A 25806-nucleotide genomic window follows, 5' to 3' on the forward strand; every position below is an offset into this window, starting at 1 on the left:
TCTGGGCACAAGCCATGCTTCACCTTGTATTGTCATGCATTAGAGGGGTGGGGAATTGTCTTTCCAAGACAGGAAGGACAGAAAGGCAGCTATTAAATGCTCTTTGATGGCAGAGCTTTTCAAACAAGCACCTTTGAGAAGTGTCTCTGGACAGCAGGTAATGTCATATTGATACTGAAGAAGGAGAGATTTTAATACATTGTCCAGATTTAGGTATCCATCATACAGCAGCTCCATGACAGCTCTCCTGTTTCCTCATATCTATGGAGCTGTTTGTCCTAGTTCACGCTAGGGATGCAGGTGCGGGGGGACAGTATAGGTAGTCAGGAAGGCAATGTGCTCCCCCAGCACAGCTTTGCATTGCACCTCACTGTCCTGCACACACGGCAGATGTGTCCCAGGATAGCCTCAGAGGGCTGCCACTGCTCAGCCACTGCATGCTGGATCTAACCCTGGCTTTGTTTATGAGGAATCACAGTCCCATATACCTCCCAGGAAATGGTCCCAAGTCCTCAGCAGATGTTGGCTTTATTAACAGCTGAACTCCATTCTGATGGCTACTTTTCTGATCAAATTACAGTGCAGAGGAGGAATGTTTACAGGTGGCCATCTTCATGTTCTGAGGGCTTATAAGCCTGGGTAGACTTCTTTGTCTTCTCTGTTTTCAGTATATGAACCAGAAATATATTTCAATGGGGTTACACAAGAGGAGAGAGTTTTTTGTGTATTGCAGATTTGCCCTGGATGATGTTTATGGAGCATAGAAGTGATATTGGTGTGATTTAAGCATTCCTAGCACCACACAGAAAAAAGCGCGTACTGCAGATAGGGTGATGAGACTGCAGACTGGCAAGGTGCAGCCTGTTTGAAATGGTCAGGTCTTTTACTGTCAATGAGTGTTCTATGGATGCCTTTCTCCTCTCCCATCCCCACTCTGAGCCTTACTGAGAAGATTTATCGAATGAGAGATTGCACATTACAATTCTGCAGCCTTTCCAGAATCCACTGCTCAATGATACGGGGTATATCTCTAGATTAGATTTGTAACAAAAACAACAGAATGCTATTGCATTTTAAATGCAAATCTAATCTAGTAGTTTATGGCTTGTTGTGCGACCCAGTAAAGTTATTTATAACGTACAGTGCATTTTTAATTATCCTACAAGAATTCTTCTTTTACAGGACTCAAGGGGGGTTAATGCAAAAACTGCCTTAAAGATTTGCTGTTCAGTGGCATACAACAATTTTATCTTAATCGACCAATTAGAGTTAATGGATGGAAGAACATATTTAAGAGGCATTGTCTGTTTTGCCAAGACCCCTCTTAAAGAGCTTATAAAAGGACCCTTTCACCTGAGTAATTGGTTGGATTAATTAGATGCTGTCCTTCAAAGGCCTAGAGCAAGCAGATTTAGACCTATCATCAGTGAACACCTTTTGGTGCTCTGACTCATGCTACACCAGCTTTATCAGTATCACAAGGATGTCCTCAGACTTCTTTTTCTCAAAGGAAATACAGCTAGGTACTGATGAACTGAGACAAGTGATAGTTGCTTGGATCTGTGTTCAGCAGTTTCCAGCCATTCTTAGCTGGCTCAAATTAAATAGCTCTTCAGTCTGTTGGCAGTTTGTCCTTATGTCTTGAATACATTTAGTAAATTTGGGCCAAAAACTCGGGTATTAACCCACTACATCTCCCTGATGGGCCCTCTAGGCAGGTGGACCTATTCAAGAATAGCTAGTTTGGTGTTTCTGATGGAAGTTTCTCAGTGAGGCTTGTTAACTCTCTTACATTTCAGGTATTAGACTGCATTCTTAGTTCTGAGAGTTGGCCAGAAGAGCTCAGAAAGGTCTCTTCCTTAGCACACATGCCTTCAGAAGTAATGGACTGCATACAGTACAATACATCTTTGAAGTCAAATCTCCTGGTCCTTAAATAGATAAGGACAATATGTGAGCTAAAACTGAGCACCTCAAAATCTTTCCTTTAAACTTTCTGCTTTCACATTGTCAGGCTTAAAAAATCCAGCCAATGGCAGTGAAATAAAAACACATCACAGTGAATACACTCAGGGTAAAGAGCCACAGTGAGAGTGACATATAGTAAGATGACAAAAATGTAAAAACATATTTTAAACTGTGCTGGACAAACAATTTATCTTGCCATTTGATTGCAGTTCTAAGGAAAAACATTGCTTCAGTGGCTGCAAGAGAAATAAAATATGTGTGCCTAACTGAAAGTCCAAGAAAAAAAACCAAACAACAAAATAAAGGAATTCTGTAGTTCCCAACATTTTTTCTGATTGTTTCATTTGCAAGTAAAAAAAGAGATATAGACACTGAAGTAAATTCTGAACTAAAACACACTTTTGAATTGCAGAATTAAGATGGTTTTGATTTTCCAGAATTATTGGGGGGGTTGGGGGGAGCAAAATTAATTAATAGATTAATCCCAGCCAAATGTCACAAATCTACGCAATTTTTAATCATGCCAAGCCTGATTTTTCAACTAAAAAAAGCCTCAGCCAAGCAAAACTGCAGCCAGCTCTTATTTTAATCTGGGAGTTGAAACTGACAGGAGTTAGTTGGGAGACTTGTTTTAGGAGACAGAGGAGAGCCACTGAGCACTTTCATTCAGCCCTACATACTAGCAGTTAAACTCTGTTTCTCTCCCTCTGGAAGTATTCTGCCTTAACAACTGGGTCAATCTCTGAAACGCAAGAAAATTCAGTTCACTTGATGTTTCCCCCAAACGTCAGGAAAGAAAAGCCAGATACAAGGTCTTGGTTAGTTTAGAATTCCAGGAGCTCCGTTTGTTTTCCTGGTAAGGCTGCAGGGTAGTTGAGTCTCAAATCCAATATGTGCTTTCAAGTCCAAAGGGAATCCCTGCTGGAAGGACAACCATGAAGATAAGAGGTTTCTTAGTAGTGTCAGTTCCTTTCATATGTCCTCAGATCTCTCTGAAAACTGATAGGAAAAGCTGCCAGACCTCCCTGCCCTTCTGATAGGGAGGTATTTTTGCACACCCAGCTTGCAGGAGCTCAGGAACTTTAAAATGCAAGAGACGGGGCACTGCTTTGTTCGGGACTGGTCTTTGTGAGGAGCAGAGAAGCATTCTGGACACAGTCTCCCTCACACTGCCTGAGGTCACTGAACCTTGCAGCACCAGCACTAAGAAGCACTATTACAATGATGCAGGAAAAAGATGATTGCATTTTTCAATGTTTTGCTACCCCATGACCAAATGACAGGACAAGCATATGCTGGCCTGAGAGCAACAGACAGCTCAGTTTTCAGCTTGTGTTTTGAGGGATCTGCTAGCTAAAACTCCCCAGCTCTTTCCTAGTAGCAAAATGATGTTGGGGATCTTAGCATGAGGCTAAGACACATTTAGCACAAACTACCACTGCTTCAGAAAGTCTCTGTGGGAGAGATTTAGGCCAGGGCTGACCATCTATGAAAATGGCCCTCAAGAGTGAAGGACATTTTGGTCGATAACAAGAAAGGTTGTATAATCTGTACAAATTCCTTTGTGGCTCTGGCAACACAAATAGCTGGAGTAATGCTGACAGCGGTAAGAGAGGCGTTTGTTAAGTCTCACTCCAGTCAAAAATGCTTTGTTCTGGTTTTTTTTTTAAATAGGGAATATTACTATTGTCATCTAGACAGGTTTCCTTCTGATCCTAGCTTCACTGCATTTTTTCCCTGGTTTGTTCCCAGACCTGGCTGCATGGTGTTGATAAAGCAGCTGATCCTGCTAGTACAGGGGAATGACAACACGTTCCCTTCCATCTTAAGAGTCCTGCAGGGCAGCATGGTGTTCATTATGTTGAACTTACTGTGAGTATTTTCCATGGAAAGTATGGAATAACGAACTGGCAATAAAATGAAAATAGAACATAAAGACTCTGGTTCCAAGTTTTAGTGACTAGGTTACACTGCCAAAAATAAACAAAGAATAATCAGGAACATACCCCGATCTCCGATCTATGATATGTGCCATGTCATCAGACAGTTTCTTTTTGTGAAATGTATCATCTTTTTCTAACTGTATCCAGAACTCATATCAGAAAAACATTGGTAAATGTGTCATAGTTGGAAAAGTGACTATATAAGTGGAATCTGGATGAGAAAACGATACTGTGCCAGATGCTCATTTGGGGTACGTTGGTATGCTCTGTTGATTTGTACCTCTGAGGCTCTGAACAGCTGTTTATGATTTGACTGCCCTGATAATTCAGGCTAGCACCTGAAAATAGAGCAAGCTGAAACATTTTCCAAAAGGGAAAAATTCACAAAAGCATTCTATGTGAACAATATATCTGTTTTGACAAAGTTTAAGGGAAACTCCTATATGCTGTAGCCTAAGATATAGAAAACCCAGTCTCTGCTTCTCCCAGGTCTGGTTTTCGTCCCAGATCACTTTGAATCAGTCAGCACTGGGAGTTAGATTCTGAGTTTCTCACAACCCAGTGCCTAAAACACCAGCCATAGGGAGAAAGAAATACCCACAGGTTTTGGTCTCAGGGCAACCAAAAATGGACACAGTTCTGCTTCATTTCTAGAACATCTGAAATAATTTATTTTCATTTTTCTGAGGCTCAAAAATAAATTTCTAAGGTTCAGATGTTGCAGCAGAGAAAAACAGTTGTCTCGCGGTAAAGTCCTCTACAAACTGAACTAACAGTCCAGATTCTGCAGTAATCAGAGTTTGCCATTCTACCTGTAGCAGAAAAAATACCTTTTTCATCACTGCTTTAAGCTGTGAAGGCGTTTGACTTTCAGAGTCTGTGTAAAAGTAAGTGTCTCAGGTGAAAAGCTGGGTGAATGGGATGACAATTCAACCAAAAAGCTTCAAGGCATAAAGAGGAGCAATACTATAGCAGGACGCTATTTTAAAAGGTATCTGAGGACTTTTCACATAGATAAACATGGCATCACTTGAACCATGAAATTTGTGTGACAGGCCAGGGACTTCAGAGAATGGGACCATGATGGAAAGTTGGGAAGATTTGTTGGAAAGTCTTGGAGCGCTCCCTACTCAAAGATACTGATTTTCATTTCAGTGATAAGTGAACAGATTGTTTAGGGCAGAGAACAGTGTACCTGCTGCAAAACATCATGCTACACCATATGGTATAGGGCCAGACAAGATCTTTTCAGAGTGGTTAGAGTTACCTCTTGACCTTTCACAACCTTTTTTGCCAGTGGCTTCAACACCACAGTTTGTAAAGCAACGCCTATCTGCAAAGGGGTTGTTGAGCATATCAGTGATTTCCCCATGTCAGCCAGCTATTTTCCCATGTCAGTCATGTAGCCAACGCGCTGGGAGTGTGTGAATCACTCAGGTTACCACATCTCTTATTCTACCGGTGTACATTCATTCCCAGAGTAGGGAGAGAACTAACAGCCATGCTTTGATGAAGCAAGGCAGAGGGCAGCTGCAGAGAATCACAACACAAGATGGTAACAGGGCATACCTGGATACTTTCAGATCTGTAAAGAGAGTAGGCAGCTTCACTGCATTTTCCATGGCTCATATCGATACTACTTTTCCTTGCATTGGTCTCCTTTCTGATCCACTGTATGATACACTGGTCTTCCGGATCACAGTGCCCTCTGAAAAGTAAACAGCACAAAGTGGTTGCAGGATACACTGCAGAGATAAGCAGGACTGTGCACAGACCAGGACACACTGGTGTGTGTACACCCCCCATGGCCCTGTGGCTTTGTGCAGCCCACATTAAAGCCCAGACTATGATGTTAAAACAATTTAAGCTGATCTATTCCACTACTGCCTAGTCCCATCCTCCTCCTTGATCTTGGCCATGTCCTCTTCCTCTATATCGTTCCAGGGGCTTGTTTGACCCCGTTCAGACAGCTAAATGGGCAAAACCTATTCACTTTTCTGGTGCTGAGCTCGTTTCAGGTTGAGGACCCAGGCCATGCACACTAGCTTTATTGGTCAAATGGTACTGGAGGCACAGCCTGACTCTCCATACTACAGCTATGCTGCCAGATCTCTGACTGTAATATACACATACAAAGAGAAAGAGTTTTGCCCCCTGGAAAGTGAACCAATAAATGTGGAGCAAATCCTAAATCTGCCTGCACATAGAACACTTTATTACAGAGATAGAAGCAAGATTAAGCCACAGAAAACCACTTGATGAGGGCCAGCTCTTGTCTTTTGTATTCTTGCTTCAAGCTGTCATAACTGGGCCATGGCTTCTGGCCACATCATTACACAAGCTCCCTGGGCTGACAGTTCTGATGCTGCTTATATTGCTGGCTCCTTCTGCTCGCCCTCAGAGCAGAAGGCTGGGCTGCGCTTTCCACACTGGTCTGTTTGCCGAGCTCTCTGCCACATCAGCAACATCAATGAGGGTGCCACTTGAAGAATGATGGCAAGAATCAGTGCTAGTTTAGCCTGTGTGGGAGGTGTAAGCATGGGGTCATTTGATCTGCGTGGGGACAGAGGAGCACTCTCAAGCTCTCTCGAGGAATTAGGGAGGCTATATTTAAAATGCTTCTGAGGCTTGTTCCTCTACCCTTATTGCATGGGGTGCTGTTTCACAACAGAGCTCACTCCTCATCTTTTCTTGTTCCTTCATGGTTTATAAGGCATATTTTACTCCTCTTACTCCTAGGTCAGGAAGTCTGCCACAAATTGTCTGTCTAGGCATTTAGACTTGTTTGTTGTCTTAATACATGCAGCAGAGGAAAGTTCTAGCCCCCACTTAAAGAGATTCCCTGATACCTCTAACATATAAGCATTAAGGTTTCAAGCTTTGGGACTTTTTTTATGTCAGTATTCCAGTTCTGGAGCTGAACAATAAAGATACAGGAGTGCTAAACATCTGATTTCAAGCAACAAGGTTTTGTGTACCTGTGTCATTGTTGTAATCTACCTGCCATTTGAGTGCCATGAAAAATTCTCTTTCCACTTTGCATTAAAATCTGATGTCAAGCAAGCATCCAGATGAAAATAGATAGTATTTTTTTACCTTCTCACATTCCTCTAGCAACTTTGAAGGACTTGGCTGTTTTGAGGCAAATGCAGAATGCAGATCTTAGGGCTTGAATTTGAAAGGAATAGGCTGATAGGTTTACAATATTTTGTCCTGAAAATGTTAAATATCACTTTGGGGCCCCACCCAAATCAAAATTCTTGGGTTTAAAATTAGCACCTGAACTTTATCCTATAAATCGACCTCATTATGGCTTTTTTCCCATAAGGTTTACTTTTGGGGTCCATAAAGTTTACTTTTGGGATCTATTAATAATTCGGAACCTTAAAATCATTCATCAAGCCTCAGAAAGTCTGACAGTGCAACCAAATTATTGTTTTGATTTATTGTAAGTTGAAGCCAGTCCCGTATACATGTATGCAGTCCTGCATGGGAGCTACTGGTTCATTCTTTCTTCTTCTGCAGAGTTGGTAGCCTGGGATGCAGTTTGACACCTTATCAGCATCCACTGTTCCTATACCTCTGCCCTTAACTCCCCTCTAACCTCAGTACTATTCTCAGCCTGAGGCACATGTCAAATGAAGGGTTTATGCCAAGTTACTGCAAGGTTAATTCTTTGATTGCAGGACAGAAATCTGTAAAGCACTGTGAGATCCCCTTGCCAGCTGCTACTGAAGGCACTCACACTGTACACTTGGGCACTCTTGTACCGCTGGATTTGAAAGACTGATGTTACCGCATTGAAAGGGACACCTTAAAGCCATATGTTACAAGTGTCATTTCCACTTTGGAAATGGCAATTACAAATCACGGGTGTCCTACTGTTCCTAATACCACTTTTGAAATTCCATGTTCTGCCCTTATTCCCCCATGTGCATAACCAACTGTTGTTCTACTTATGTACGAATGAAATTGAAATCAGTAATGCTATAACAATGCTTAGAGATAATTCTCTTATTTGGACTCATTATCATGCAAGGTGTTTGTAACTTCACTTCTAAGCAAGGCAGTACTTGCAAGAAATTCATATATTGTCTGAGTATTGTAGCAGATTCAGACTTTGTGAAGTATTAGTGGTATGTTACTGCTACTTCTCCTAATTTAAGAATAAAATCTGCTTTTTTAAAAGAAAGAAAAGAAAAACTGAAAACTGTCATTACCTGCTTTGGAAGCATCATTTTCTCTGTTATGTAAAAGGCTTTAGGAATACGAATTTTAAGTCTTTTCCGGACACAACTCTGAACAGCTTAAAAAAATCCAAGAATGTTTCCCATCACAAAACCAAGCTCTCTGTCTTCGAGCAGTTCTGCTGTCTTTTGGAATCAAGTGCCAAGAATTCAGATTTCTATTAATAAGTAGAGCACTAAAAATTCTGGCTGCAGCAAATGATGATTGATTCAACTTCAGGTTTATGTTTGTGTTTCACTGACACCACTTCCAAGCTGGCATCCTCCTTTGAGTTTTCACTTCTATTATCACTTAAGAATTATACTAAGCTGGATCTTCTGAAAGGATTATAATGAGTTAGATCCATTCGCTGCTGTAATGATCACATTTGCCTAATTGACACCTAATCACATCTCAGTCCAGGCTAGATTCCAGAATCAATAGTGTAGTCCCAGCTGTACTCTGAGTTTCAGGACTATATGTGCAAAAGTACAGAGCAGCTGCTGTATTGTACAAACCTAAAGACACTAAGGAACAGGACTTGTAAAGATATTCTAGTTCTGTGTAGCTCAGTGTAGTCAATAACCTCCTTGTGCAGCCACGAAACACATCTGGACCCAGATTCTTACCTATTTAAAACTTTAAAACTCTTTATTATGCTTGTAAGACAGCAGAACCGGTCCACCAACACTGAGCATCTCCAGGAGAGCCCACTGTCTGTTACAAACATGCCTTTGTTCTGCCTAGCTCCATTTGCAAAAATCCCACAGAATGATTTATGCAGACCTTTTTCTGAAGTGTCTATCTGCAATTTTTTTATAAATTGCGATTCCTTGGGCAAGTAGCACTGCCTAAATCTTCCATTGTTGGTGTTCTTCTCTAGTGTGTGCCTTTGTGCAGAAATCATGCCAGCTTGGCTGCTTGAAAGCAACTGAGAGCCTGTAACTCAAGAACCCCCACCCCCAGCAGAGAACAGCAACACTAGCAAACATGACTGTTAAGTGGTTCCAGGTAGATTTCTGTATCTCAGCTGGGCTACAAGAATGTAAACATTACTCTGTGCCTTAACTTAAATAAGCATGGGCATGATTCTGGCGGTACCCATCCCTCTTTGTCTTAAGGACTGGACCACAATAGTGAAATCCATTTTAGTTTGTAGTCAACAGGAAGAACAGAAGCAAAACTGTGCCCCAAGGGGCATCTGACAGAGCAGTTCTGTTTTAGATGTTGGTAAGGACCTACAGTGTCCAAAGCCTTCAGTCTTACTGTATTTTAAACATGACATTGCTCTGGGATTAACCACTTCACACAAATGACAGCCAAAGCACAAAGAAGAAACATGCCCAAGATAATAACAAAGAATCTGTAGTAGGGCAGGGGTTTCAGCTTTGCTTCCCAGACAGTGGTCTCCCCACAGAGGTGTACTTCTTCTCATACTCTGAGATGACCATCAGGTGACTACCTGAAGGTCACTTCTTACAGGAGATATCTTTTCCTTCTCCTTATTAATGCAGTTCTAGGTGGTTGGCTTATTCTGTCACTGATTTATGAGAGGAATAAGTCTTACAGAGGGTTCAGAGTGAAATCAGAGGGTCTTATTCTGCTCAAAGATCACAAGTATAAAGTGACTCCACTAAAGTCAGGGTGAATTCCTTCGTTTTACACCACTGTATCCACAGTCAGACTGTCACTAAGATAAGTCATTTTATAGAGGAGAATAGGGCAAAAGTGCTGAGTGGTTTCATTGTCAGAGGCCATTTGTGCTGTGACTAGGGGTTGCTCAGCAATCACTTGAAACCCATCCTGATAATTAGTGGATGTTTTCCTTGTTATCTTCTGTCCCTTGACAGATGTGCAGTATGGAAAGCTTCAACATGATGCAGATGTATGGCCTGCACGGTCTGGGAAGGAAGAAGAGTTTCACAGCACAAAACGGAGACTTTTGTCACTGCCAAGCACTCGAGTCTTCATTTTGCCCCTCTCAGTTCAGGTTTCCAAGCATTGCAAGGATTCAACATAGCAAAAGGTTACCAGAGATGGGGAACAATAGGGTGCTGGAGAACAACAGGGCTGTGATTTAGCAAGGGAAGGAAGAAAAAGAGAAGCATGAGAAGAGCTGTGCTGATGCCTTAAGGAAAATCTCTGGTGGTGCTGGTGGATAGAAAAGTTCTGGGTGCCTGTGAAGCTAATGATTTAATGAAAGTAAAAGCTCTGTGGTGGCTGACATGCAATGTAAATAATGTGCTCAAAGGAGTCTATAAAGGGCAGAGCTGCCTTTAATAACCTATTATGTATTATCAGCCGCCCCATTGTACCTTCTGGCATGGTGGGGCGTTGGGTGCGGTGCGGCCGAGCGTCAGCCCTCACTAGTTCATTGCCAGGTCATCTCTGGGGAGGAAGTGTTCCCTGTTTACAGGAAATGCAGGACAAGGGCCGGAGGGCCAGGCTGAGCACAAGCTGAGGCCGCCACAGCTTACTGTCTCTCCAGTGTGCCTGGGAGAGCAGGGAGGGGGTGTGCCACTTGTCCAAGGCCCAAGGACGCTGTGTTTTGTTTTCAGGCATGTCCAGCTTTTACTGTTGCTTTGTTTTTTTCTAGTGGTTTAAAGCTGCAGGATTGGGGAGGGGAATGGTGCTCGCAGACAGCGGTGCACCCCAGGGTACATGTGGCTGAGCCTGAAACATGGATTGGCTGTGCAGGTTTGTGCAGGTGCCTCAAAGCAAGAGCAGCCCATCAATCCCAGCACATCTGGGACATGGCTAGTGAAATCTCACTGTCAGCTTTCTGTTATCCCTCCTCTACTTATACTGCCCCAGGCTGGGCCAGAGCACATTCCCTGAGATGGAGCCCAAACCCCTGTGTGCTCCTCACTGCCTGCACTCCCTTCCAGAACTAGACCTGCACCAGCACCATTGTTCTGTGAGCACCTCCAGGAGCAGTGGTTGAAGGTGGGAGTTTTGTCCCTAAAGTTGTTCAGAACAGAGCAAAAGCCTTACGCACCTGACCAAAAATCCTCTTCCCCTCTCCTATGTCCTGCACCACACCAATGCAAGAAAGAGCAAAATTCAAACTGAAACGTTTGTGGCATGAGGAAGAACTCCTTTCTGGCCTTGGCCAGCAAACAGCTTATGCCTCAGAGTGTGAAACGTGATTATCCCTGTGTTACCTTGCCTTGTCAGGCTACGTATGTTATTAGCAGACATCATGTCTTTCCTGCCCTTTTCAGACTTCAGCTGCAATATCTGCCTTGATTATCTGCCGTAACAGGGAACTGACTGGCTAAACACATGCTGCACTAATAGGCATTTCCTTTTATTGGCTTTAAATGCATTTGGACTTTAATTTCCTTCAGTAATGAGCCTTCCCTTTGCAGAATGAATTTTAAAAATCATTTACAAATGGATACAAGAAAATAAATAATCAGTTTTAATAAAACAGGGTCATTCAGCACCCCATTGCCTCTCCCAATTACCATCACTGCATTGAGTTCATATGATTTTAATTTTTTGCAATAAGGATGTCACTGTCTGAGAAAGACAGAGTTTGAACTAGTAGCTGCTGGGCATGTGACTTGAAATAAAGCCAAGGATAGGGATACTGCATGTAGAAAAAAGTTGCATTCAATCCATTTGGTCCAATAATAGAGGGTTGGGGGTGGGGAGGGGTTAGGGTTTTTTCCCTCCCCACTGGATGGAGGGGATTTTATGTATGTGGGCTTTGCATAACCCAACTGTGTCCAGGTGAGATTCTGGTCTCCCTCTTGCATTCAGTACATTATAGCCAGTTATGAGCTAAGATCCCTATGACAGAGGAGTCAGAATGGGCACAGGCTGGGATCTGTGGATGGGAAGGTTATGGCAGCAATTTACTAGTCATTTGTAAACTGAGCATATCTGATTCTGAGTTGATGTGTCAAGCTCATCACCACTCAGTTGGCTTCAGGGAGGTTATACTTGTAGAGGACGTATCCCATGGAGAGAGAATAACTGTACCTTCCTAGGTAGTTTCTACAAACCTGCTTTGCTGACTCAGGTCAAATAATTGCCAATGCAATCACCAATACACACAGAAAAATTTTCAGGGTCATAACTGACATTCATTTCAGAGCTTTGGTGGATCTAGGCCTATGTGAACTCAACACCACGGCCTCTCTTTAGCAAAGAATTGAAAGAATTGTCTTTTAGCAAACCAGAACCGTGGTTTCGCTAATGAATGGATGAAACATCCTAGACAAAAAGACATTATGTCCCCCACCAAAGGCAGAGCAGAAGTCAGCATTTACCCCAGAAACCCAGAGAGTTCACTTACTTCCTACTCCCACTCTGTGGAAACAGTGAATATGGTGAGCCATGTGTTGATAATTACTGGCAAAACCAGCTTTTAATAGCAGTTGTTCCACTGTAGGAATGGGACCAAGGATGTGGTTTCTAGCCTCTTCTACTGCTTTCTTCCTCTTGTGGTGACATTTTGGACCAAATACTGCTTTGATCTTTACTTGCAGGCACTTTTGAAACCATAAGAAATTTTCAGGAAATAAATCAGGGGGCTCTTTGGCCCTTCAAGTATGTTGGTGGTAATTAAGTTGCATCATCTAATTTGGAGTTTGCAACAGATGCAAAGAAAAGAAATTAGCAGGATCTCTAGAAAAAAAGGTTCTGTCCTGCCCCCCCCCAATCCTATTAAAGATAGCGTCAAATATTCTTCCCTCTTTCTCTGTCCTGGCACTGACTGGGGATGTAGAGTGAAAGACAACAGGGAGGCAGCAGGGAGGTAATCCAGTTGTCATTAACTGAATGCTGCCACAATGGTTAAAACCTCAGCACACCCTGGACTCTGTTTCTGGAAATCATTAAGCAAGGTATCCTTTGCCTGACCTCTAAGTATTATTAGCCTGGATCATCCTTTATGCTGTATATACCTTATGGAGACAAATTATGTGTTTGGTTCGAATATGAACACAGCAGAGGTTCCTTAAGTGCTGCACTTGTTCATACCGTTCTTTAGACTGAAAGTATGTTGAAACCTACTTCCAAAAGAAACCAATTTACTCCAAGGAAGCTAACTCAGGCTGGCTCGTGATGGTGTGTTACACTCCTGTGATTAATGATAAGCCACCCAGTCTGTTTCTCCAGAAACTGCCTTTTGGAATACTAATACCGAATTTTAGAAGTCCCCTGTCCCTGAAGGGACACATGAGAATGAAGGAGGTACTCAGGAGCTGGCATGGGGGAATCTGGATATCCTCACTGGCCACATCACACTTGCTTTGCCCTGGAGATAGGTCCAGTCACAGGAGTCTCCCACTGGCCTGCTCCCTCCCATAGGATTAACATGGGGGGAATCACTGTGGCACTAAAACTGCACAACATCTCAACCCTACACAAATGCTCACTGCTTCGGGCAGATGCTGAATTGCTCTTGACTGACCAACAAATTTCTAGCACACTTACCCTGTCTGTTGTGGTTTAAGCTACTAAGAAGAAATTTAACTCTATCCCAGCCAAAACCAGGACACTGTCTGCACAGGTTCAGTTGCAAGGCAGAAATATGTTGTAATTCTGTCCCAAGACACATGATCATACCTTATAGACACTGTGATGGATCTACTGCGCTGGCATTTGAAGGGACATTGCCAGCACATCTTAACAGCCTAACCAGCTGCATTTCAGATGTATAAAGAGCCACTTGATGGAAAGGATGGATACTCCACAGGTACCATCAAGCATAACTGAGAGCTCCAGGGATACATTAATATAAATACCTTACAGGAAAAAGCACTCCCCTTGTCCCCTCATGATCACTGCTGGAGCATAGACCATGAAGCAGAAGGCAAGTGAGATTTATGAGCCTTTCTTTAGGATGCATCACTTGATGTACAGATTCATTGAAAGCAAACTGCAGGCAATATGATCCTTACTGGTACAGAGGACTTACTTACATCACCTAGTGGAAGCGACAGGCCTTAAGTTTAGATTTCAACCAACTCAGCTTTTTTCTTTTTTTTTTTTTTGAGGCAGTTGGTGACTCTAAAGGAGGAAACAAGACATCACTTGTGTGTGTGGCCAAGAGATGAGCATACAGCAAGGGCATTTGTGTTGTTATGCAAACAAAATTACATGATCTTCCTAGGCCTTTATTATAATAACCCTGGCTGGGTATTTTTGCCACTGTTAAATCCTCCAGTTAAATTCTTACATCTCACTAATGCTGACTGAATAACTTCTAAAAATCCTAAAGAATTAATGTGATCATTGCTGAGGAATGGGGTAGAATTTGCAAGGTCATTTGAAGGATAGGTGTGGAATTAAAAGAAGGGCAAGTATCTCTTTGAGAATTGCACATTCAAGCTAGACAAAATGCGGTATTTGTCAGTCTGTTAATCATGTTCTGTGAGCTCTCACACCTGTTGTGTATCTCCACAGTGCTCCCTCACTTCCCATGCACATACCATCTGTGCTCAGACTTGTCCCAACCTGTGCTATGGAGGGATCATAGGTAGCAGAGACTTGTGTCTTGACTTTATTAACAAAGGAGCTAGTGCTATTACAATGATCAGTTCAGCTTCCCTCTCCTTGATGGCTTCATCCTCCGCTCAGTCCACAGATCCTTTTCCTTTGAGGTCAAATGTAAACATCACTGTAGAGGCAGGATAACCAGAGAGTCTGTAGACTCCAGAACACCTTTTTCCAGGTGTACCAATACGTGTTCACAGGTGAAGGTACATAGATAACTAGCAGAGTGCATCTATACAGCTTCTCCCTACTCCATACCTATCAGCAGCTCTGCTAATTATAATGTAACTGGTGCTAAATAAAAGACTTTTTTTACACTGCCTCCTCCTGCATTTATTCAGTCAATTTAAGGTTAGACTGTCCCAGAAGGCCCATTGCTTCCTTTGTTGTGCTGGCTAACTCTTGGAATGATTACAGACAATTGCTGGAGGAGCAGCAGATAATGTGTCTGCAATCTGCTCTCATTCAGCCATATCATTGCTACAAGGAAGAGAATTAGTTGGGGATTACCATGTCTATTGAGATACTACCAACTCTGGGACTATTTCTCCCCTTATTCTCCACACCCGCACTTCTATTAGCATATTCCATTGCATTAAAATTTATTGCTTGCAGTAGGTTTATTTAGCAGTGCTTTTAATGAGCTAAAGAAAAGTATCATTTAGCAGAATAAAGAAACACAAGGTTTTGAACATTTATGACTCATATATTACTATATATAATTATAGATTATATATGCATAATTATAATGGTTAATTTTATAGAAAATCTTAGCCTTGTTGCAGGTGTAGTTTAAGGTAATGAATATGGCATGGTGTCATCTTACATGCACTTAAATATGCCCTATAAGTCACACAAAGTGCCAGGATCCATTTGAACTCTGAGGGAGGAAGAGAAAACTGCTGTAACTGATGAACAACCATGTTGTTTCAATAAACACTGATGTTATTATGGCAGGTCTTTAAAGACACTGGGCTTTGAGGAGGAATAAGAGGGAAAATGAAGGTAAGATCCTTTTGTGACAGATCTATTTATTTATCCACATTCTCAGGCCCATTAGAGGGACATTTTCTTTGCAGGAGTCTGACAATAAACTTCGTGAAAGAACAAATAAAACTCTGCTCTGGGTTGTTGTGGGTTTCTTCCTTGCAATTCAGCACAACAAAATAGTAGTTGCTTCCAAAAAAACATCTTGTTGACTTGTGTCCAATCCATGCTGATTATCGACAATGATCAGGAAGGGGTTTTTATACGCTGTGTGTATTTTTGCTGCCCTCAAAAGTACAAGGGTTTCTTGGGGCACTGGGTTTCTAGACTTGATGGATTCACAGGCAAACCCTACATACCCAGTGCTGTGGGGATGGCAACACCAAGACATTTTGCCTTTCTTAATTGAGCACTAGGGAACAACCAGGTGGCAGCTGAGCTGAGAAATGCTGCAGCACTGATAGCTCAAGCTACTGCAGGTTCAGTGCAGCAGCTGGTATCCGTTCTGAATAGGCTGTTTGAGAAAAGACAGAAGGTAAGTTCCTAATCAGCCATCGGGGAGTAGCACTGTCCTGCTTGATCTGGATTCAAGGGAAGAAGCAAATGAAATAGCAAGTGACTGGGACAACAACTAGCAATTTGCTGTGTCCCAGGTTTATGCAAGAAGCAGAGTTTGTAATTCAGACCACTGAGACTTGCTGGTGAGGTGCATAACTAGTCTTTACTGATCATGTCTGCAGCTGTACCTGTTCACACTTCACTCCTTCTTCTATCAAACTCCTCCACTTCTTCCTGCCCAGTCAAGGTGGCAATCACTATGTAATCTGGCCTGTATCCCCAGTTGCAATGACCTAATCAGAGATTTGGAGGTAGTTTCCGTATTCCATCCTGCCTGTGATTTTTTTCATCATTTCTAGACCCATTTCATTGTGAAATACAAGGAATTGCTTGTGTTTTCTTATCAGGAACTGCTCAGCCCCTCCTCCACCAGAAACTAAAGTGCACTTCCTCTGAAACTCAGCCTCACTTTATATCTTACAACTGTTAATGAATTCTTAGCCTTAACCAGACTTCCTAATAATGCCACTGACATTTGCAGAAGACGCTTGGTCATGAAGATATTATGCTGGAGACATCTCATGGGGTCTGTCCAACTTTTTGACTGAGAAAAATCTCATGACCAACAATGTCTACATGCTTTCCTAGCAAAGTTGCAACCCCTGCTGCTCCCTGTTTCAAGGAGGGAGGGAGGGCAGAGTCACAGAAATGTCAGGAGAAAGAATAAAAGCAAAAAAATGTTCTTTCTGTGGAAAGAATAAAACCAAAACCAGATGCCTGAAAAAATTTATACCCATCAACATATGGGTTACACGTGAGCTTGTATACATCTCCTTACCTTAAAAGCATGTTTAGATTCATGGTGTAATTAAGTGGTAGATGATTAAGGATGTGGGAACTAAAGAAGGGCTCGGCCAGGTGAATAGAGGACTAGGGGCAGATGGGTGGAATATAGATTTTAATCACTGGGCTACAGAGTTATGACCCAAATACACTACTTACTTAACTTCTCAGGGCAGCCTGCTTTGAAGGAGGCAGCCCACAGTTGGTGGAAAAAGAGGTTACAAACTGCAGTGAAGACAGAGACCTGATGTAACATCATGTCTTACTGTCCCATGTCTTAGCACCTGGGAATGTACATTTCCCACATTTGTGAACATCAGGAAATTAAGGCCTGAACACAAACCTCTGCCTTTTACAATCATTTCATGATGCTCTTATCTCATTGAGTTACAACAAATTGAAGTGTGAGGTTTAAACACAGAAAGATATTTTTGCATCCAAAGGACCCAATGTCTCTCTGTGTTATAAACCAGACATTAATTAGGGGCTCCACTGATCATGACAAAGATGTCATGGTTAGAGCTCAGGATTTTCATACTTCAAAAGGCAGCTAGACAATTAGTTTAACAGCACAACTTGACACTAACTGGACTCTAGCAGTGCATCAAAGGAGGTTTACAGAGGACTGTAGCTACCCAGAGATCCCATCTTCTACAGGTTCAACAGTTGCCCTAAATGTGAATGTAATGACAAGTCCAAGACTGCAGTCAGAATGAAGTGATCCCTTATTCTGCAGGACAGAAATCAAAACAAAAGAAATGCAAAGACATGCAGTATCTTCTCAGAGAGGTCAGGGATCAACTAGGAGTGACCAATTCAATGCAATTACTTACATGAAACATGCAAGTAGATTGGAAGGCAATAATAAATGGAGAGCAAATATTAATTACCTCCGGCTTTGGACCCCACTGGGAGTACTGCATCCAGCTCTGGAGTCCCCAGTACAAGAAAGACGTGGGCCTGTGAGAGCGGGTCCAGAGGAGGGCCACAAAAATGATCAAAGATCTGGAACACCTCTCCTGTGAAGAAAGGCTGAGAGTTGGGGTTGTTCAACCTGGAGAAGAGAAAGCTCTGAGGAGACCTTATTGTGGCCTTTCAATATATAAAGGGGACTTCAGTTATAAAATAGCTTACAAGAAAGATGGAGAGAGACTTTTTACCAAGGCGTGTGGTAACAGAACAAGGGGCAACTGTTTTAAACTGAAAGAGTGTAGGTTTAGATTGGAGAGAAGGAAGAAGTTTTTTACTATGAGGGTGGTGAGACACTGGAACAGGCTGCCCAGAGAAGTTGTGGATGCCCCATCATTGAGGTGTTCAAGGCCAGGCTGGATGGGGCTTTGAGCAACCTGATCCAGTGAAAGATGTTCCTGCCCACGGCAGGGCGTTGGATTAGATGATCTTTAAAGGCCCCTTCCAACCCAAACCATTCTATGATTCTATGTAGCATTTTCAGTGTTCCCAGATGATGGCAACAAAATATGAAATCAAGAGAGGTCAAAAGACATTGGTATCCCATTGAAGAGAGTCTCCTGCATATTTAGGATAGCTCAGAATTACACTGGATTCACCTTGAAAAGCTACTGTCTGTTCCAAACGTGTTTCAAGAGCAGTTTCAGAGCACAGATGGACAGATCTAGATGGAGTGGTTTCCAAAGTTTCTGCAACTGAACAACATTAGGATAACATGGCTGTTCTTAGCTGCTTTTACTTTCCACCGTAGTAGGTGAAATCTCATAACTAACCACAAGAACATTGCTGAGAATATCCGCACAAAACTAGCTAAAACCACCTCCAGCAGTATAAGCTTGCACTACCAGACATTTAAAGGAACTGGAGTTCAATGGGATTTTAGTGCCTAACTGCCTTAGGTTACTTTACAAATCCCATCTGCACTTTCCTGTTACCAATAGAGAAGCAGCATCAGTATTACAATCTTTTGCTTGTAGCTGTTTTCCCCATTTCCCTGCAATATGCTTTAAAATAGCTGAACAAATTCTGGGATTTCTGTCAGGATGTGCATTGGGCAGAATGATGTTTTTCTAACTGCTTAAGTGAACTCACTTGATTTTGTGTGAGATGACACTGTCCAAATCAGTATCAGGAAGACAGAATGTAGTTGCCAGATACTCTTCTAGAATAACTTCATTGAGCTCTGCAGAGAACTGCCATGAGATAATATAAGTTGATACCTCTGATTTTGCGGCCTTTCAATAATTAAAGGGGGTTTATAAGAAAGATGACGACAGGCTTTTTAGTAGGGCTTGTCACATTAGGACAAGGGGTAATGGTTTTAAACTAAAAGAGGGTAGATTTAGACTAGATAGAAGGAAGAAATTTTTTAGGATGAGGGTGGTGAAACACTGGCACAGGTTGCCCAGAGAGGTGGTAGATGCCCCATCCCTGGAAACTTTCAAGGTCAGGTTGGATGGGGCTCTGCGCAACCTGATGTAATTGAAGATGTCCCTGCTCATTGCAGGGAGGGTTGGACTGGATGACCTTTAAAGGTCCCTTCCGACCCAAACCATTCTGTGATTCTATGATTTCCATTCTTGGTTCATGAGATCATTGTACCCATCACTTCACTCTTCCTTCCTAGCCTGTATCATCTTACAATTTCATGGAGTCTTTCATTCAAGAGCATATTAGAAACTCATAGGCAAAGATCACACAATTCCTGAAATGGAACTTCTTCTCAAATACAACAGTTGTTGTTTTAATTCGGTATTTCTGTATCCTCTTACAGAAAGTAATTTCTCATCTCAGTTTGTGTGCATTTTTAAGATTGTGTACTAATGGTGCTCTCAGAAACTGTTATTTGGAACCAGTAAGTACACCTGTGACTGTGGGGTTTGTGATCTGGACGTGTGTCCTGAGGGAAATGGGCTGGCAAGCCCTGTCCTGTCCAACAGAGTTCTCTCCTTGTGTTATCCTGGGTTGCAGCTTGCAATTTAACTCAGTGGTTCTGCTTTACCATAGCTTTATAAAGTTAGGTTACTCTTTGTCCATAAAAGGGTCCATAAAAATTCTTTACAAAACCACACGGAAAGGTACTTCACAGATGATACCTAAAATCAAGGTGCCCAGAGGAAGGCTAATGGTATCCTGGGCTGCATTAGAAAAAGTACTGCCAGGAGGTAGAGGGAGAGGATCCTTTCTGTCTACTTAGCACTGGTGAGGCCACACGGGGAGTGCTGTGTCCAGTGCTGGGCTCCTCAGTACAAGAGAGACATGGACATACTGGAGAGAGTTCAACAAAGGACCACAAGGATGATTAAGGGACTGGAGTACCTCACAGTTGAGGAGAGGCTGAGAGAGCTGGGACTGTTCAGCCTGGAGAAGAGAAGGCTCAGGGAGGATCTCATCAATGTATATAAATACCTGAAGGGAGGCTGTAAAGAAGATGGAGCCAGGCTCTTCTCAGTGGTGCCCAGTGACAGGACCAGAGGCAATGGGCACAAGCTGGAACACAGGAGGTTGCCTCCAACATCAGGAAACACTTTTTCACTCTGAGGGTGACTGAGCACTGGCACCAGTTCCCCAGGGAGGTTGTGGAGTCTCCATCCTTGGAGATATTCAAAAGTCACCTGGACACGGTCCTGGCCAACTGGCTCTAGGTGGCCCTGCCTGAGCGGGGGGGTTGGATCAGATGAACTCCAGAGGTCCCTTCCAACCTCAGCCATTCTGTGATTCTGTGATCAATGGAGATTAAACTGCTTGAGAAGAACTGCAGTGCATAAAGTTGGCTGTCACTATTTCCATAGTATTAGAGATGGACTCTTGTCATGATCAGTGGTTACATCTCATTAATCTTAGTAACTCTATTATCTTAATAAAGCAGTTTATTCTTCTGTTCTCAGATATTGAGTTGGAAGGTTCCTCCAACAGTGGCAGTTCACCAACATCAAAAGCAACCTACATAGTCTCTTGGAAAGTGCTAAAACATGGCCAGGTGATTTTCACAGGGTGCACAGCAGCTTGTACTAAAGATAAAAGACTTAATATGCAGTTACGGTAATTGTTTGGGTATACCTGAAGGGTTTGTTCTGTGTGTAAGACCTTGCCCTGCATTAAAATTACTCTCCATATTGTCATTTTATAAAATTTCCCAAAACCTGTTGTGCCTCAGAAGTCATCTGCCACCTATCCCTGCATCCTTGGTGTTTTTCTCCAGGCACCTGGCAGTGGGATTTGTGAAGACCAAGCTGCCCAGGGCATCTTCACCTGGTGATCAGTTCCTGGGCACAGTTCAAGTCTTCAGGAGCTAGGATTGCGAGGAGACCACAAGAGTGTAGACATATAAAATGGATGAAAGGATGTGAATTCATTGGAGTAAAACACATGCTGGGTATCAGGAAAGGTGTACTGCCCAGGAGCTCTATGACAATATAGAAGAGTCCCAGAAGTGAAGACCTGAGTGCTGCTGGAGTGGCTGGAGAAGGGCAGGATGGAGAGGGTGGCACAAACATGCCTGTGCCCATCCCATGTGCAAATGAGACCCATAACATTTTGGGACTTCTCTTTAAACACAAGCCAGTGCCACTGGACTGCAGGCCTACTATAAACGAAGCCCATGCAACAGTTCAGCAATATTGCAAGTTTTGCTACTGTATAAGTCTTTAATAATGCCATTCATAATGATTACCAGACTAATATACTGAGGCATTCTTCCCAAATTATAATGTGTTCTTACATTAACATAATGCAGTCATTTATCAGAGTGAGAGAGAGAGAGAGAGAGAGAAGGAGGGAGGGAGGGACTTAATTTCATGTCTGCTAGGACAAACAATTACAAATTGCAGAAAGGCTGTGCGAGTAAGGAGAGAGACTGGCTAAACTATTAATAAGCCTCATGAGCTGTTCCTGTATCTGCCTTGCTCTTGCTTTCACTTGTGCTGAGGCCCCTTTGTTGTTGTAGCTAGGCAGGTTTTCGGAAGTGCCATGATGCCGCCCACACTGAAAAACTGCAGACACTAATAATAAACAAGAGAAGACAATGGTGAGGAACAGTGCTGATGCTTGGCCCTTCGCCCAGCCATGGCAAATGCACCAGTCAGCTTGGGAGAGCTCCTTGACTCTGCCCATGCGGGAAAAGCTGGCGGCATAAAAGAAAGGCTGGCAGCCGCACCTGCATGGGAGATACAGAGTCCTGTTTGCAGCTTGGAAGTGAATGCAGATATGTAGGGAGTTTCCTTTCTGAAAGGAAATATGAGTCTGGTTAGTGGCCTTGGGAGTCTCTTTCTTCATTGCCCTCCCACTTACATTAACCCATCCTTGCCCAGCCTCCTGTCACTCTAGCATTGGCTTTGAAGCTTTGGATTTGTTCACATTTGGGATCTCCAAGTAGGAGATGAAAGAAAAATAAAGAGATGAGGCAGAGCTGTGAAAGCAAATTAATAATGTTTCAGAGGAGATAAGAACTAAAGAAATCATACACTGAGTAAGCCAGGCCCACATTACAGACTGACCTGGTTGGCCAAGATGTCTACTGGAACACATGGAGATGTCAGATTTTGTTTCTCAAGACAACAGACTTGCCCTGTTGGCTGAACGCTGAAACCTACCCCTGGAAATGTAAAAGGCTTGGGGCCACTGCGGTGTATGAGCTGTATATAAGCTCCCAGAATGATACAGTGGCCAAAAATACTAAGCTGATCCTTGAATGTAAAAACACAGTAAAGTCAGGTAGGAATAGATGGGTATTACCACTGGCATACTTGGCACTTCTTTTGCTAGTGCTGTGTTGAGTCTTGTGTTGCAGTACCAAGAACAGCACTAAAACTGGCTAGGAGTAAAAACTGGTGCTAAAATGGTTAGTAAATTGGATAATGCTAATGGATAATTGGATAAAGTTCAGAGATTTTAGAATGATTAAATGATAGGAAGCATGACATAGTAAGACACCAAGATCTTCACCTATTTCATATAAAAGACAAAATGAAGCGACAACCTGAATACAGCCTGTGAGTACCTGCACAGTAATAAAATTTGGAAGACTGCCTCCAATTCAGCAGACAAAGGTTTAACAAGATCCAGTATCTGGAATTTGGAGCTAGGCACATTCAGATCAGCAATAAAAGACACTTTTCTAAGGCAAAGGGCAGGCACCATCTGGAGAACCTACCTCTAGTCATGCTTTGTGGAGGTTTTGAGATCACTGGCAATTTTAATTTTAAAAAAAGATTTTTTTCTAAAAGAAAATGCTGGGAAGCCACTGGTCTGTACTACACACCAGATCCAGTACTCTTATCACATGGTGCGCTCTGGTTTTCTGGAGCTGAATTCAGTTTCCCTTGAAACAACTCAAGGATTCTGGAATCTGAGTACCTTGTGCTTTAATTGATGCCATTGGTATTACAATTATACTTTTCTCATCCTTTTGATATTTTTGCAGAAAACCCATGTTACAATATCTAACTTCCATTTTTAATGAGCACTGAGATGTTAGTATGATTTTATTACATCCATTTTGAAGGGTTGACTAGGGAGGAACAAAGCAGTTCTGGTTGCAACTAAGTATGAACTTTTGGCTCCAAACTGAGCCAGAATATTGATCCTTTGGGGAAGCTTGAACAAGTTCAGTTAACTTCCCACTGCTCCTTTCAGATCCTTCTACTTGCCTAAATGGTTGCTGTTGAACCTGGCAGCAAAAAAACAAAGCTTGAGAAATCTTGCTTTCCAAGCCTAGCAGGTCTGTAGGGATTCCTTGCCCCCTGACTGGTTATCTCTGGGCAATGTGTGGATTTGTTATGTCTGAGTGTCTGAGAATAACACCAGTCAGCTAGTCTGTTCTTTCTCTCTGCAGTGCCTACACTGAGCCCTACAAGGTGTGCCCAGTCTCTGTGATACCGATGGAGGTCGCCACATCAGATGAGGAACAGAAGAGTTCAGAAGACGACGAGAGCATCCCGGGTGATCCCAGCCTCATCAACAAGGTAAAAGAGCTGAAAATGGGGAATGCGTGAAACCCGGAGAGGGAGAAACAATTTGCAGAAGAACATGGATTCTCAACTCTCTCTGCTCATTGCCTGGTGCTCATTTAGAAATGTCAGAGCCATTAATCCTTTACTCCCCCAGTGCACTAGCAACAATTTACCCTTATAGCATGTGGCACAGCCAAAGAACTGCTGTCCTAAGATGGACAGTGGAGGCAACATAGGCAGCAGGAAAGGCCTGACTTGAATGTCAGGAAAAATGTCTCACTCGGAAGAAGGATTTAGCTGCAATCTTGAGAATTTTAAAACTACATTGAATAAAACAATGACAAGTACATTATTGCGACCAGTTCTGCATTGGCTGGGAGATGGAGTAAATTATCTAATAGGTCTCTGCCATCTCAAAATCCTCTCATCATGGGAAAATGCACTTATGTTTGGGTTTATTTTACTGACTTCTGATGAATAAACAGCTCTTAAACAAATTATGGAGAAGACCATGGAAATGTGACCACAGCTTAAGACAATACAAGGCTGTTTTAACCTCCAGTAACCTGACTAACAGTGCAGTTGTTAAAGAAATGGCATCAAGCAGTTTTAGGCACAAATTTTTCTTTGTTTTTCACAGAATTTTTGTGTGTGTGTGTGTTCTTAAAACCTAATATGAGCCTAAAAATCTAATGTTGTGTCTCTGAGTACAAGCACCCAGTGCATAGGCCATTTGGTATCCATGCAACAAATGGATATGCTCTTCTGAAGTCTTCCAATTTGAGCCCCAGGAACTAAGGCTGCATAGGAAAATAGCAAATCCTGATTTCCTACACCTCTCTGCCATTCATTTTGGCCTGGTCTCTCAGTGTCAGCACAGCTATGTGGCTTCCTGATTGTGGATGGCTTGTGTCTGGTCATGGGCATGTGTCAGAGCCTCCAGAAGTCTGTGCAGATGCCCCTCCAAAACCAAATGATGGCTGAGTAAGGGTCAACTCTGTCAAGGAGAAGCATAAGTGTATTGATTCTAGGAAGATCAGATCTCTTCAGGCATTTCCAGAATGTGAAGCTTTGTTTAGGGGCAGGTGTAGAGAGAGGGGAGCAGAATTTTCCCTTTACCAGGTCACCAGTTCTTGAGAAACAGAAAAAGAAGCTGCAAACGGAATGACAGTGAAGGGCAAATGAAATTGCTGTTGCTCTAATCTCTGAGGGAGAATAGCTTCCTTTGATTTCCCTGTATGCTGTATCACTTTTAGGTCTACCCTGCAGGGTGCTGAGCTGCCTCTGGTACCAGTAGAAAAGACTGTGGTTTGATCTCCTCGCTGACACAAAACAAATGAAACAGTTGCAAGCAACCTTACCTTTTTTCCTCTGAGATTCATGAAATTTTTAGTTGCTTGTTTTCACTGTTTTGGAAAGGGAAAAGCCTTTAAATTTCTGACATTCCCTGTTAAATGAAAAATATTTTTCCTTTCAATTCTATTAGTTAGCTGACAAACCACTAGCATTTATCGAGCATACACCAGTGTGTTATCTAAGCTGGTCAGGTTTCTCAGCATCTCTTAGTTGTGATGCCAGTGGAGAAGTGACAACAAAATTGTGACTTGAGTTCACAAGGGAAATGCATGCAATCACTATGCACTTGGAAGCAAATTCAAGGCTGCTAAAACCAATTTTATTGCCATTTTTGTAGGGTTTTACTCAAGACACTAGGAAATGATGGTTTTCTAAATGTCTCCCTTATTGCATCTCATGCATTTTAATTGTTCTGTTGTGCTGGGGTAACTACACTGTGTAGCTATTACAGAAGGCGGCAGCACTTGGAGAACAAGCACGTGCTTCAGAGTCTT

The 25806-nt window shown here is 42.5% G+C and overlaps 1 protein-coding gene across 1 annotated transcript in view; it reads left to right on the forward strand.

Annotated features, from left to right (window-relative positions):
- The window catches only part of FGD5 (FYVE, RhoGEF and PH domain containing 5), a 105487-nt gene that overhangs the window by 12146 nt on the left and 67535 nt on the right, over window positions 1-25806 (forward strand). Inside the window, exon 2 of the mRNA XM_050904786.1 lies at window positions 23839-23968. Coding sequence (XP_050760743.1) covers window positions 23839-23968 — 130 coding nt within the window. The remainder of the gene's footprint in view (window positions 1-23838; window positions 23969-25806) is intronic.

This window comes from Gymnogyps californianus, chromosome 13 (genome assembly GCF_018139145.2).
Source record: "Gymnogyps californianus isolate 813 chromosome 13, ASM1813914v2, whole genome shotgun sequence".
In the NCBI taxonomy this organism is placed as follows: domain Eukaryota; kingdom Metazoa; phylum Chordata; class Aves; order Accipitriformes; family Cathartidae; genus Gymnogyps; species Gymnogyps californianus.